Source organism: Propithecus coquereli, unplaced genomic scaffold (assembly GCF_000956105.1).
Source record: "Propithecus coquereli isolate 6110/MARCELLA unplaced genomic scaffold, Pcoq_1.0 Scaffold180, whole genome shotgun sequence".
Lineage (NCBI taxonomy): Eukaryota > Metazoa > Chordata > Mammalia > Primates > Indriidae > Propithecus > Propithecus coquereli.
The window spans coordinates 179,020-194,981 of NW_012142746.1; the positions used below are offsets into that span (position 1 = coordinate 179,020).

General features: G+C 37.4%; 1 protein-coding gene across 1 annotated transcript in view; it reads right to left on the reverse strand.

Annotated features, from left to right (window-relative positions):
* The window catches only part of CHD9 (chromodomain helicase DNA binding protein 9), a 220,698-nt gene that overhangs the window by 6,568 nt on the left and 198,168 nt on the right, over nucleotides 1–15,962 (reverse strand). Inside the window, exons 33-36 of the mRNA XM_012642605.1 lie at nucleotides 15,100–15,372; nucleotides 14,195–14,363; nucleotides 5,142–5,281; nucleotides 4,605–4,826 (exon numbers count right to left, since the gene is read on the reverse strand). Coding sequence (XP_012498059.1) covers nucleotides 4,605–4,826; nucleotides 5,142–5,281; nucleotides 14,195–14,363; nucleotides 15,100–15,372 — 804 coding nt within the window. The remainder of the gene's footprint in view (nucleotides 1–4,604; nucleotides 4,827–5,141; nucleotides 5,282–14,194; nucleotides 14,364–15,099; nucleotides 15,373–15,962) is intronic.

The window sequence follows — 15,962 nt, forward strand, 5'->3', positions numbered from 1 at the left end:
CAAAACAGTAAACAGGCAACCTACAGAATGGGAGAAAATATTCACAAGCTACATATCTGACAAAGGACTCATATCCAGAATCTATAAGGAACTCAAACAAATCAAGAAAAAAACAACTCTATTAAAAAGTGGGCAAAAGACACGAATACTTTTCAAAAGAAGAGGAAAAAATGGCCAAAAATCATGAAAAAATGCTCAGTATCACTAATCATCAGGGAAATGCAAATCAAAACCATAATGAGATACCCCTTTACCCCATCACAATGGCCATTATTAAAAAGTAAAAAAGCAATAGCTGTTGGCAAGGATGCAGTAAAAAGAGAATGCTTATACACTGTTGGTGGGAATGTAAATACAACCTCTATGGAAAACAGTACGGAGATTTCTCAAAGAACTAAAAGTAGATCTACCATTCAATCCAGCAAACATCTCACTACTGGGGACTTACTCAAAGGAGAAGTCGTTTTATAAAAAGGACATGTGCACTCAAATGTTCATCGCAGTGCAATTCACAATTGCAAAGATGTGGAGCCAATCTAAGGGCCCATTGACTGAGATAAGTGGATAAAGAAAATGTGGTATATACACACCACGGAATACTACTCAGCCTTGGAAAGGAATTAAATAATGTCTTTTGCAGCAACTTGGATGGAACTGGAGGCCATTATCCTAAGTGAAATAACCCAGGAACAAAAAACCAAACACCGCGTGTTTGGTTATAAGTGGGAGCTAAGCAGTGGGTGTGCATGGTCATACAAAGAGACATAATGGACACTGGAGACTCAGAAGGGGGAGAGTGGAAGGGGGTACAAGATGAAAAATTACCTACTGGGTACAACGTACACTACTCAGGTGACAGGTACACTAAAAGCCTAGACTTCTCCACTATACAATTCATCCACGTAACAAAAATCCATTTGAACCTGCTAAATCTATTAAAATTTAAAAAAATATTTAAACTTTAAATATTTTAATAAGAAGTATTGCATAAATCTTTTCTTCAAATTATGCATTTAAAAAATTTTTCAAGGCCATCACAATGATGGCTCTATATGAGAGTAGGGTCCTTCCATTGGCTCCTGATGAGCAAGACTTTGTTAGTTTTTTTCCTTAAAAGACCATCACATTCCTAGAGTGATACCTGAAGGGGTTATCAATGATGTTGGAGCCATTTCTTTACTTTCTCTTCTGGCAAGTTTCTTTACTTATTGGATAGTTCTTTCTCTTCTGATAAGTTTCTCCAGTAGGTAATTTTTTATCCTGCACCCCTCCCACTCTCCCCCTTCTGAGTCTCCAGTGTCCATTACATCACTTTGATGACCATGCACACCCACTGTTTAGCTCCCACTTGTAAGTGAGAACATGTGGTGTTTGGATTTTTGCTCCTGGGTTATTTCACTTAGGATAATGGCCTCCAGTTCCATCTAAGTTGCTGCAAAAGACATTATTTAATTCCTTTCCAAGGCTGAGGAGTATTCCACGGTATGTATATACCACATTTTCTTTATCCACGTATAAGACTTTCACTGTGCTGTGACAATTTATAATTTATTCTAGTGGCTTTCACTTCTCTTCATCTCACTAAGTGTTTTTGTCATCTTTTCCCATGTAATCCTCACAATACTAAAAGGTATTATTCTTATTTACAAATGGGGAATCAAGGCTCAGATTGGTTATCTTCCTCAAGGTCATACAGCTAACACACTGCAGAGCCAGATTAAGAATTTGTGACTGGCAAACAAACACTCTTTCCAACAAACCACGCTACTAATCTGTACAACTGTTAAGAAAGCAGTGCTTGATGTTTGTAGCTATTTTCAACCAATCAGAACATTTCGAGAAACTCTTCAATATGACATAACCATCCTGCCACAGCCCGAACCTATCCAGCTCACCTTTTCTATTGATTTACTCTTACCCACTCATTCCTCCACATTATCTGGAATGCCAGATTTATTCCATTTTATGAATATGCCTTATAGTTATATTCTCTTTTAACTTTCTTCATAATTCTTTTTTTTTTAAATATTTATTTCTTCTAGGAAAATCATGATTAACTACATGATTCTTCTATAATGCCTAGAATATCCTTCTCTTGTGTTAGCCTGGTCAATGCCCTCTTTTTTCATCCACTAGTAAAATGTCAGCTCTATTTTCTATCTTTCTTTCCTCAGATATTTTACTCTGCTTAAGCAGTGTTAATTGTTCTTACATCTGTTCCCATGACATTTTATACATAACTCTATTATAGTATATTCTACACCATGTTATAATTTAGCTCCAGAGATATGACAATAGAGTGTGAGATCCAAGAAATCATTAATGTAAAATATTATTGGGAAAGCAGAAAAATTATATATTCTTTAGTAGATGGCACAAATACTGCCCTTTAAAAATAGGGTTTTTAAATCTTATAACAAAGTTATACAAAACATTATGATAAAAGGTTATTTGAAGTGAAAATGATGAATGGATATAAAAATTTAAAAAGTTAATAAAGACTCTTTTGCAGTTAAAAAGAGAAAGGTATGAGAATCCTTCCAAGCCTACGGTATAAGTGCCATGAGGGCAAGAACTTCATATTGTTTACTGTTACATCCTCAATCCCTTAAAATGGTAATAGTACATAGTAGTGATACAATAAATGTTGACTAGGTAAATGAATGTTATTTTCTAACACGTTAAATTACAGTGTTAAACTAATGATTCTCATTATTTTAGAACTGAAGTATTTGTTCTGTGACTGCCCATTATATTTAGTGAATACCTCTTCCCTCATAAGAGAATTACTTGGCATTTATTTTTTAAATTTTATTTTATTTTTTGAGATGAGGTCTTGCTGTCACCTAGACTGGAGTGCAGTGACAATCATAGCTCACTGAAGCCTTCAACTCCTGAGCTGAAGGGATCCTTCTGCCTCAGCCTCCCAAAGTGCTAGGATTACAGGCCTGAGCCACCATGCCTTGCCCATTTTCTTTTTTAATCAAAAGGAATTAAATAAAAGCTTGAGAATTTGTGGCATCCTTTGAGTAATCTAAGAATATGAAGGGCAACTAAAAGCCAAGACTCAGGCTCTCTGTTTTAGACTACCAGGTTGTTTCCTGGTGATAACAATAGCAGTATAAAATACTGGACCTAAATATATTAATATATCACAGATACAAAGACCATTCTGGGACTAGAGGTTTTGTATTTCCTTTTCATGAAAAAAATAAGGCAATTAATTTTTTTTCTGTTAATAAATAATCACTTTACCTTTATATAGCACTTTTTAGTTTTCAAAAGATTTTCATTGGCCAGGCGTGGTGGCTCACGCCTGTAATCCTAGCACTTTGGGAGGCCAAGGAGGGAGGATTGCTTGAGGCCAGGAAATTGAGACCAACCTGAACAAGAGTGAAACTCCGTCTCTACAAAAAACAGAAAAACTAGCCAGGCATGGTGTTGTGTGCCTGTAGTCCCAGCTACTTAGAAGGCTGTGATGGGAGGATTACGTGAGCCTAGGAGTTGAAGGCTGCAGTGAGCCATGATCTTGCCACTACACTCTAGCCTGGGTGACAGAGTGAGACCCGGTCTCAATTAAAAGAAAAAACAAGAAAGAAAAAGATTTTCATTTTAAAACCATAGATTCAATAAATGTGTTCAGGGAGCTGGATACTATTCTATGTACAAGGAATTATGTGCTTAGTTCTGGGGCTACAAAGGTCAGTAAGACATAGTCCTTAAGAAGCCCATAGGGTAGCAGACAGCTTCACTTGGGTTACCCATTTAATCTTCATAATGGAGGCAGATAGAACAGGCCTGCTAACTTCATTGTGCGGGGGATGTTTTTTACTCTTTTACACCTTATAAAGTAAGTGATACTGACTCAAAGTTTCATATTAGCATCTGATAGTAAGGTACTGGAAAATCAAATAACAGATTTCCATGAGTGAAAAAGCCATATGCCCATAAGATAGTATTTCAGAGGATAAGGAGAATGCAAATAAAATACAATGATTCTCATCTTTGATTAGTGTAAACTTGTGCGTTGGGAGAGGCATAGGAGGGGTACTCTTATAGCTTGAAGGAAAGCTTAACAGTACTAGTTTGGACTCTGGATTTAATATTTTATTTGCTTTGCAGACTTGGAGTATTTACTTAAAAATTCAGTGTTTTAATTTCTTTGTTTATAAAATAGTTATAACAATGCTATCCTAGTAAGTAATAAAGTTGTTGTGAGTGTTAATGTATGTTAAGTGCTAAGTATAATGGCAGGCATGTAGTTAAGTTTCAGTAAATGCTTACTATGATCGTTATTATTTTCAAATAAATTCCTTGAGAGAAAGGATTAGAAGTTTTATACCTTTGCAACCTTCTTTGAGTCTAACATAGTACTCTATATCAGAGTGATTTTTATTATTAAATAGTTGTTGAATGGACAATGAAAAAATGGAAAATGATACTCTATGATATCATAGGAAAGACAGTAATTATTTTTTCTAATTTTCCTAAATCTTAAGCAGAAAACATATTTAGCATAAGGGGATGAGAATTTATGCTTCATCATTGTAAGTCTGATAAATCATAGAAATAAAATATACCAAGATTTTTAAGGTATCACCTACAGGAATAAAAGCTCCTAAATCTTCCACATAACCTGGGTGCTCCTTAAGCCATTTTTCCAAATCCTTTCTCTTCGGTGCGTCATCTCCTGCAAGTCTTGTCCCATCTTTAAGATTAATAACTGGAACTGGACTTTCGGTATCAGGAATTCCTTGAGGTTGAGTGTAGGATAGTGCTGGATTTATCCCTGTGGAAATCTGCGAGGTGGTTAAGCCTAAAGTAACCTGTAGAAAAACACCAAATGAAATTTTTATTTCCATGCTTTATCATTCTAATTTTGGTTCAATGGAACAATTCTTTTTGAAGAGAAAAAAAGAAATTGTTGCTTAAAATTCTGCTAAATCTTTTAAACTTAAAATTTTCATGAATCTTGGCCAGTGTTGGAATCTGCTGAGATACAACAGAAAACCATACACTTCTAATTTCCTTGTTATTTTTATTCTATCAATACTAAACATTCACAAAGAGCAATATGTGTATTTACTAGGACTGAATTTTGGACCCAAGGATCAGTAGTTTTTAAATACTGCTTTACTTACATGATTAGGTGGTTTATTTTTGTTAAAAAAGAGGATGTCAACACCTTCTACATTCTTCCTCCTTCCTCGCCTTTTTTTGACTATAGGCTGGTTGTCTAGTATCACCCCATTGGCACCAAGGGTTGATTGAACGGAAGTACCTATCAAATTAAAATGCAAAAACAGTGATGTAAATCTAGTTCTTATTTTATATATGTTTAATCAAGCAATTCTCAAATTAAAAACATCGCCCCCACCTCTCATTTAAAAACTTGAAGAACTGTAATCTAGGCCTCTTTCAACTTTTGACTTGTCTTCTAAATTTCTTTCCCATGATATTCACACACCTTCTTTTCCTTCATCTTTTAGAGGAAAAAGCATGAATCTCTCTGGTCCAAGACAAACCTTTCCCCCTTCTTTGAACCCATTAATTCCTACATTTTCTAAAAGCTTGCTTTTAATATTTATCTCTGCTTTTCTTGTGCCAAAGTATCTTTTTTCTACATTAGATTCTTCTTCCAAATGTAAAGATACGGCCTAACTCAAACAAAAAATAAACTTCGGCTGGGCATGGTGGCTCACATCTGTAATCCTAGCATTCTGAGGGTATGAGATAGGAGGATCATTTGAGGTCAGGAGTTTGAGACCAGCCTGAGCAAGAGCTGGACCCCATCTCTATTAAAAAATAGAAAAAATTAGTCAGATGTGGTGGTGGCGGGCCTGTAGTCCCAGCTACTTGGGAGGCTGAGGCAGGAGGATCACTTGCACCCAGGAGTTTCAGGTTGCTGTGACCTATGATGATGCCACTGCACTGCAGCCCAGGTGACAGAGCTCTGTCCCAATGAAAACCTAAAAAAACCTCATTGACCTTTTTATAACCCCCACATTTTTTTTTTTTTTTGAGACAGAGTCTCACTCTTTCCCCGGGCTAGAGTGAGTGCCATGGCGTCAGCCTAGCTCACAGCAACCTCACACTCCTGGGCTCAAGCAATCCTTCTGCCTCAGCCTCCCGAGTAGCTGGGACTACAGGCATGCGCCACCATGCCCGGCTTATTTTTTCTGTATATTTTTAGTTGGCCGATTAATTTATTTTCTATTTTTGGTAGAGACGGGGTCTCGCTCTTGCTCAGGCTGGATTCGAACTCCTCAGCTCAAACAATCCGCCCGTCTCGGCCTCCCAGAGTGCTAGGATTACAGGCGTGAGCCACCGCGCCCGGCCAATATAACCCCCACATTTTGAAAGATTGTTCTCTACTATGTTCCTTTTTTTCACAAGCAACTCATTTCTCAATTTCCCATAGTCCATTCCTGCCCCGGCCTATTTAAGGTATTTTCCTTAAGGTTACCAATAACTTTTTAGTTGTCAAAAACACCCTTCACATGTCTGTAGGCATTCAATAAAAATGTTTATAGGAAGTATGAATGAAACAGCTCCACACATTCATCCTTCTTCCTGATAAATAAATATTTTTTAAGTACCTATGTACTAGGCAGTATGATGGTTCAAAGACAGATAAGACACTGTTCCTTTCCTCAAAGAGTACATAATCTTGAATTCTTTTATTAGAAGAAAATATTATTAAGGGTGAGATTCTTGTTATACGTGCTTGTAATGAGGGACTCATCTTCAATCATTCAAGGAGAATTTATTGAGCAAGTCCTGTTTATACCTGAGTAAGGTGTTGTCCTTTGGCTGGCTGTGTAACCATGTGGAAGTCATTTACCTTACTCACATCTTAGTTTCAAAAGATTGTTTTAATACACATGGTAAGGAAAAACTAATTACAATAATTAAAAACCATTTTTGCATATATGAAAGTACTACAGGAATGGGACATAACACTATGGAAAAAGAGAAGATTTTATTATATTCATATAATGAATTTTATTATAATCAGATTAACAAAATATCACAGATATTTTTTGATATTATACTGTGGTTGTATGAGATGCTGGTGGAGGCAGGTGGTTGGGGTAGGGGGCACATGGGACTTTCCTGTATATTTTTTGTATCTTCCTGTGAATCTATAATTATCTCAAAACAAAAAGTTATAAAAAAAATTAAAAAAAAAAACAAACCCGCACACGTCAAAGAAAAATAAATGGAAAAGAAACCACTAGGAGAAAAAAGATATACCTGAAAGTCACTGTGTACCCCTATCCTCTATTCTACTTTCTTCTTCTCTGTGGTTAGTACTATCCTGAATTAGGTATTTTTCAGTTCCATGCACATTTTAAACTTTTATTCATGTTGATATATAAATCTGAACACTATACAGTTGTTTGTTGCTATGCACAGGGGATTGGTTCCAGGAACCCCACGGATACCAAAATCCAAAGATGCTTAAGTCCTTTCTATAAAATGGTATAGTATTTGCATATAATATATGTACATCCTTCTGTATACTTTAAATCTGCGGACCCAACCCTTGGGTCACAGACTGGTACTGGTCTGTGGCCTGTTAGGAACCAGGCCACACAGGAGGTGAGCACAGGAGGTGAGCGGTGGGCAAGTGAGTGAAGCTTCACCTGTATTTACAGCTGCTCCCCATCACTCCCATCACTGGCTGAGCTCCACCTTCCGTCAGATCGTCAGCAGCATTAGATTATCACAGGAACGCCAACCCTAAACATGCAAGGGATCTGGGTTGCGGCTCCTTATGAGAATCTGATGCCTGATGATCTGAGGGGGAGCTGAGGCAGTGATGCTAGCGCTGGGGAATGGCAGCAAATACAGATTATCATTAGCAGAGAGGTTTGACTGCACAGAGACCATAACAAATCAATTGCTTGCAGACTCACATCAAAACCCTATCAGTGAGTGGCCAGTGACAAGCTGCATCTGGTGGCAGGCTTTAAGTCAGAATCCGACACTTATTTAGTCTGTGTGTGGCCCGCCCATTATTTTATTTACCACTTCCGTCTGCACCTTTTTCCCACACTGCACACTTGTCTCAGTCACAGTTTTGGTGAGCCCATAAGCTAACCCTAGCAAAAATGAGTAAAAAACAAATGTTGCTGGAGAGCTTCTTTGACCCAATGATGAGACAGCAGAAGACTTTAAGACTTCTGCTTACAGAAGATTTTGTTAAATGAAAGCTACATTTAAAAGAAAATATCAAGAATCCTACTTAAATTACGGGTTAATTGCAACAGGTAATTCACATTCTCCAAGCCCACTTTGTATATGTGGCGACCGGCTATCCAACAAAGCCATGAAAACTTTAAAACTGCTTTACCACATGGAGACCAAGCACCCTGCATTAAAAGAAAAGCCTTGGGAGTTTTTCGAAAGACAAAAACATGAACATGAAGAACAGAAGCAATTACTGAAGGCCACCACTTCATCAAATATGTCTGCACTGAGAGCATCATTCTCAGTGGCCAACCGCATTGCTAAAGCTAAGAAGCCGTTTACTGTTGGTGAAGAGTTGATCCTGCCTGCTGCTAAGGACATTGGCCGTGAACTTTTAGGAAAGGGTACAATTTAAAGGTGGCATGTGTTCCCCTTTCGGCCAGCACCATAACTTCATGAAATAGAGGATACCGAGGCACAGTTGTTAGAGAGGATTAATGAGTCACCCTGGTACACAATACAGGCAGATGAGTCTACCACTGTTGACAAGGCCACAAAGCTTGTTTTTGTGCAATATATTTTTCAGGAGGATGTGCGTGAGGGTATGTGCACTTTTGTTGCCAACCAGTACCACACCTGCAGAACTATTCAGGTCTTTGAATGATTACGTGTCAGGAAAACTGAATGGGTCCTTTTGTGTCGATATATGCGCAGATGGAGCCGCTACCATGACTGGACGGCTTTCTGGTTTCACTACTTGGGTCAAGGAGGTCGCTTCTGAATGTGAGTCTACGCACTGTACCATCCATAGAGAAATGCAGGCTAGCCGAAAAATGTCACCTGAACTAAACAACGTTTTGCAGGATGTGATTCACATTATCAGCTACATTGAAGTACATGCCCTTAATTTATGTCTGTTCACATAGCTCCCTGAGGAGCTGGACACAGAACACACACATCTACTCTTACACACAGAAGCGAGATGGCTTTCTAAAGGTAGGTCACTGGCCAGAGTTTTTGAGTTACGAGAGCCACTCCAGAGATTTCTTTTAGAAAAACAGTCACCACTGGCAGCACATTTCAGTGACACAGAATGGGTTGCAAAACTTGCTTACTTGTGTGACATATTCAACCTGCTCAACAAACTCAATCTGTCACTTCAGGGGAGAATGACAACTGTGTTCAAATCGGCAGATAAAGTGGCTGCATTCAAAGTCAAACTGGAATTATGGGGGTGACAAGTGAACATTGGGATTTTTGACATGTTTCCAACATTAGAGATTCTGAAAGAGGCTGAGCCAGGGCTTTCTTTCTCCCAGCTGGTACACGATCACCGATCTCACCTTTTAAAAGAGTTTGAGCATTACTTCACTATCACAAAGGCCCCTGAACTGGGAAGGAACGGATCTGCAACCCATTTGTGAATAAGCCAAGTGAATCAACTTTGTCCCTGCTAGAAGAGGATCAACTGCTTGAGATCACAAATGACGGTGACCTTAAAAGTATGTTGGAGACAACTTCAGATCTCCATACGTTCTGGATTAAAGTCAAGGAAGAATATCCTGAGATTGCCACAAAAGCACTGAAAAACCTGCTTCCATTTCCAGCATCCTGTCTTTGTGAAGCAGGGTTTCTGCTGTGACAGCAACCAAAGGAGGTTACAGAGTGGACTGGACATAAGCAACACACTTCAGGTGTCGCTGTCTCCCATCACCCCCCGATAGGACTAGTTGCAGGAAAACAAGCTCAGGGCTCCCACTGATTCTGCCATATGGTGAGTTGTATAATTATTTCATTATGTATTACAATGCAATAATAATAGAAATAAAGTGCACAGTAAACGTAAAGTGCTTGAATCATCTCCAAACCACCCCCAGCCCCACTGGAAAAACTGTCTTCCAGGAAACTGGTCCTTGGTGCCAAAAAAGTTGGTAATCGCTGCTACAGCACATTTTAGCTATAATAACAATAACTTTCCTAAAACACCACTTTAAAAAGCACCATTCCTTTTCATAAGAACTTCTCATGGCTTCCTATTCCAGATATGAACGAACTGCCTTGCATCAGCTCTATTCTTACATGATCGCTAACCCTCAACCCTGCCCTAGATCTGTTTTTGATGCTTTTCCTAACTTAGATTCTAAGCAAGATCTGATCTTCAACACGCTTTCTCTCCAGCAAAAATTTACATACGAGCTAGGTCAGTCTTACCACAAAACAATACAATTTTCCTGACACCTAGTCTCTAGTTCATGCTCTTCCTTGCCTACCTTCCAGCCCTGAGACCAACCCGATTTTCCAGAAAGGCAACTATTTAATCTTCCTCCTATCAAATCCTTATCAAATTCAATTACATCTCTTCCACAGGACTTTGGCTAAGTGTCTAGACAGTAGTGACTTTCCTCTTTTCTAACATTTGTTAACTATAATGTTCCGTGTAGCAAAATATATTATCTTTTTAATGTATTAACTAATATTTTAATGTGTAAGTCTAGTCTACCAAGCATCTGAAAGGCAGACAGTGTCTTACATTTCTTTTACTTTCCCTTTAATGCCATCTCTGTGCTATCTAAAAAAAGGGAAGTATTTAATATAATTATCTATGGAATTCTTACTGAAGTGTACATTTTTAAATTTTATTTATTTTTTATTTTTTTCTTTTTTTGAGACAGAGTCTCACCGTGTTGCCTGGGTTAGAGTGCCGTGGCGTCATCCTAGCTCACAGCAACCTCAAACTCCTGGGCTCAAGCAATCCTTCTGCCTCAGCCTCCTGAGTAGCTGGGACTACAGGCATGAGCCACCATGCCCGGCTAATTTTTTCTATGTATTTTTAGTTGTCCGATTAATTTCTTTCTAATTTTAGTAGAGACGGGGTCTCGCTCTTGCTCAGGCTGGTTTCGAACTCCTGAGCTCAAACAATCTGCCTGCCTCGGCCTCCCAGAGAGCTAGGATTACAGGCGTGAGCCACCGCGCCTGCCCATTTTTTTAAATTTTAGATATGAACTCTCGCTATGTTGCCCAGGCTGGTTTCAAACCCTGGGCCTCACGTGATCCTCCTGCCTCCGCAATAGCTGGGATTACAGGCATGAGCCACCATGCCCGGTCCAAAGCGTACATTTACAAACATATCCTATTTGGCCAATTCTTTGCTTTAATTATACACTAACCTGACTTATTTCTGAGGGTGACTGTAATAAGCATTACCAATTCATTTTAGGCCAGAATCCAAAATGAAAAATTTAACTTTACTTTATCAAGTCTGTATTGTCATTATCTTAGATGTAACTATAATAACCTTAAAAATAGCTTCTCTTGAATACCTACTAAGTGCTAGATACTGGACTAAGTTTTACAAATGCTACCTCAAATCATCAAAAACAGAACAAAAACATAGATGTATTATTAAGCCCATTTTACAAATGAGTTCAGAAACATTAAGGCACTTGCTAAATGTTACAACAGCTAGAAAATGACAGTTCAACCCCACGTTGCTTGGCTCTGCCATTCTTTATCCACTATTCCAGGTAGTTTCTGGAATGGGTCTTCAGTTTTGTCCTCTTGTTATAATCTATGCTATTTCACTCTCATTCATTAGTAAATTACATTACACCTGGTATCTTTACTCAAGGCTTTCAGATAAAATTCAGGCGGTAATTATACAAGAATAAAAAAGGTGTAACTTTAGGAAAATGAACGATTTCAATAACAGTATCTGTTAAGTATCCAATTCTACAATCTGTGAGTACCTAATTTTAACATCTGTTTAGCATCTAACTCCGTGCGTGCCAAGCACTTTATGAGCCACTTTATATATGTTATTTTATTTAATCTACCCAGCAATGTCACCTCTCTCTTTCCCCACACCCCTGATTTCACAAACAAGAAAAGTAAGGCTCAAAAATGTTAACGGATTTCCCAAAAGTCATGTATGAAGACAGATCCAGATTTCATATTTGCGGTAATTAAGATGGAGAAGATAAAATGCTTAGATAATAATGCTATCTAATATGAATATTTGAGATTTTAAATATTTTGTATAGTTGCAGAATTTGTGTTACAATTGCTACTGAAATTACTTAAAACAGTATTATTTACCAAAGAATTACTTATAGGCGAAGGGTGTACAATCTTCAGCTGTAATAGCAACAAAATGTTCAGATGATAGAAGTATCAATCTCACTTTACAGTGGAGTTCTAAGAGTAAGAGTAGTAGGATTATTATTATTAAGTGCCACTTAGGTTGGGAAAAAGAGCCCACAGCTTATCTTCCCTGTCTGTTCCCATTTTCTGGTGAAGAGAAAGAGCTCCTTAATAATAAAACTATAATTATAAAGCATAGCTTAGGGGATTTATGCTTTAGTAAAGCAGTATAGTTGATTCATATTTGAACTGCATTTCATACATGTCTGAAAGTCTAGTAATTGGAAAATTATACTGAATGGTTAATGGATGCACAAAAGATCAAAGAGATGCTGATGAAGCTGAACTAAATTTGTAATTAAAAGTGGTAATAGCAGCATTTGGAAATAGTGATCAATTGAAGACACCACTTATAATATAGCATTATTTTCCCAAATTGTAGGAATTCCATACGCTGTGTACATGCACACGAGTTTTGAAATGTTTCCAAGTATTGTATTGCAACCAGACTTAATAGAGTAGTGAAATAGAGTCCTTATCCTTATGCATAAGGAAGGTATAATAGAAATTCAAGTCATTCGTCTGCTTTAATTGACAAGCATTTTTGGGAATTAGTATGCTGTGTTCTACACATTAAGACTCAGATGATCTTGAGTATCATTCTCAATTCTTGACATCATACTTAAAGAAAGATGTAGACAAATAAAAATACAATTAGGCCAAGATAAAACAAAAGCAATGTCTAATGTATTCCTCAATGCCTACAGAGCACATAATACATGGCACCAATAAGGTATTTAATAAATATTAGCTGATTGAAATTATCAAAAGCTTAGAAGAAATAGAGATAGTCTGAAGGGGAGATCTAATGATTGCTTTCAAAATGTTAAGATGTATCATGTAGACATAGGACCAAGTTAATCACGTGCTGCTGTTAAAGACAGAACTTCAACCATTGAGAAGAACCTATAGCAGGCAAACTTTACTTTCAAATAAGAAGGTATTTTCTGACAATTAGAGCTGTCCAACAATAAGAAGGATTGTTTATGGCAGTAAGAACGTTGTTCATGCAAGTACGAAGATGTAAGTTCATGCACGAAGATGAAAGATCACTTCTTTTTAGGGATCAAGTCATAAATAATTTCTGTATCCTGTAGATGCATGGACTATACAATCTCTAAGTCTTTCTAAAACTTCTCATTTTAATTACTTCTACCTATCACCATTAATTTGTGATTTATTTATTTTTTGAGACAGGGGTTTGCTCTGTCACCCAGGCTGGAGTGCAGTGGCTTGGTCACATCCCACTGCAACTTTTGATTCCCAGGCTCAAGCGATCCTCCCACCTCAGCCTCCTGAGTAGCTGGGAATACAGGTGCGTGCCACCATGCCTAGCTAATTTTTACATTTTTTGTAGAGATAGGGTCTCGCTATGTTTCCTGGGCTGGTCCTAAACACCTGGCTTCAAGCAGTCTTCCCATCTCAGCTTCCCAAAGTGCCGGGATTACAGGCATGAGCCACAGTGCCTGGCCAGTGATTTAACTTTTTGTTTTAAAATTCATAATATACTTTCCTACTGAAATTCTGTTTGAGCTTTCATCTGTATAGAGCAACTTGATAAAATGATGCTTCCACACTATTCAAGCCCCCAAAACTAACTTCCCTCTGTGCTTTAAAATGTTACATTAAAAGTTCCAATAAATACTTATTAAGATTTAAAATTACATTGATTATTTTACAGACTTAAGAGAGGTCCCGACATTAAAGGAAAAATGAATTTTTACTACAAGAGTTTATAAAAGATTTAGAAATGACAGGGAATATTTCGTAGTAAGACAGTTATTATTTGCATATTCACCTGATACTGGCATAGATTTTGGAAAATTGGCGAGGCTGGACTCGGACGCACTTTGAAGCTCCCGAAGTCGAGTGAGGTATTGCTGCTGCCCCATGGCACCATCTTCACTATCCAATGGTCTTTTCTGAGCAGGCCCTTGCTTTTGAAAGGTCAACTTCAAACCACCTTCCTGTTAAACAAATACCATTATTAAGACAGAAGCTGTTAACAAAAATCTTATTGCAGGATATTAAAAGAATTATTTTACTTAGAAAAAAATGAAGTAAAACCCTTCATACATTAATGAAATTCTCTTCTCATTCATAATTCGACTGAATAAAACATTTTAATCCATTTCAATAATGAATACTAAATTTTCTATCTTAGATGAAAAAATACAGGTACTCTATACACTTTTCTGAGCAAAACAAAGTTTTTCATATGACAAGTACATTGTAACATTTTCAGATTTAGACATACATCTCTATGTACATTATGCATGTGACATTTTGGAGGACAATACCCATATTTTAGACCGTGAATAATCAATTAAGCTTCAAAAATAATTTAAAAAATTAAACATTATTGATAATAGGACATGCTAAATGTTTAAAACATAAAGTATACTGACATACCATTTAAACATTATATAAAAGAACCAAGTAGTTAGAAATTGTCACACTGTTTAAGAAAACATCTTGATCAGAAGAACTATTTCAGAAGCATAAGGAGAGAAAAATATTTAATGATGGTCCCTCTAGTAGAATATTCAAGTTTAATAACCTGGATATCAGAAAGAAAACAATCCAAATACCAGGAAACAAGTACGTGAAGGAAGAAGAGTAAGAGCAGGCAGCCATTTGCAGGAAAAGCATGCTGCACACCGCAATCGCAATCAGGCCCTAGGGCAATAAAAATACACATACGTCTTTGATTTTCACTGTAAACTCCTTTTCTCGTACATGCTTCTTCACCTTTGACATCTGTGTCGACTGATCATGCTCTTCTTTAACACTGGCACCTGGGGGAGTGGGTACACTGGGCTCACTGTATTCTGTAGCTGCTCCAGGACTGTCCAGCAGTTTTGTGGTATAGAAAGAAGCCACTGTGTTAGCATCGTAACTTCTTCTAGCTGAAGGCCACTTTCCTTTCAGAACTGTTTGACAAATACTGTCCAACCGATTGATCATCACACGATCCTGGAAAAGCGTGCAACATCCAAGTATAATTTTAATAAGTAGGCCAGACCTTTGGAGATCAAACAGCCCAAGAACCTTGATGGATTTAACCCTCCATCAAGAGTTTACACCCCAACATATGTGCATGTAGCAAGCATACATATTCTCACATACATATTACAATTCTGTAAGAAGTTATTCAACTACAAATTCCCTTCGATGAAATTCAAAAATATTATACCATAAAGATAGTTTTCTATTCTTTTTATAATTACAAAATACAGTTCCTTATAAAAATCTCAAACAACTTAGAAGTATATAAAAGAGTATCCTCCATTTCCCCATTTCCCAACCTCATTCCTAAAGGTTAAATATTCCTGCACTAGCCTAGTCGCATAATAGAAAAACTGTATTAATCCAATCTTAGCTTCTGCCACTGAATGAATTTTTTCCCCAGGTCACCACTGGCTACAGTAAATTTCTTCAAGGAGACTCAGTTGAAAGCACCTATTTCATAAGCAGGCACTTTAATATTAACTGGAATATAACAGTTCTCTCTCATTCTAAACATTTTAAGGTTATGTTGAGAAGCATACACATTTAAGTAGAAC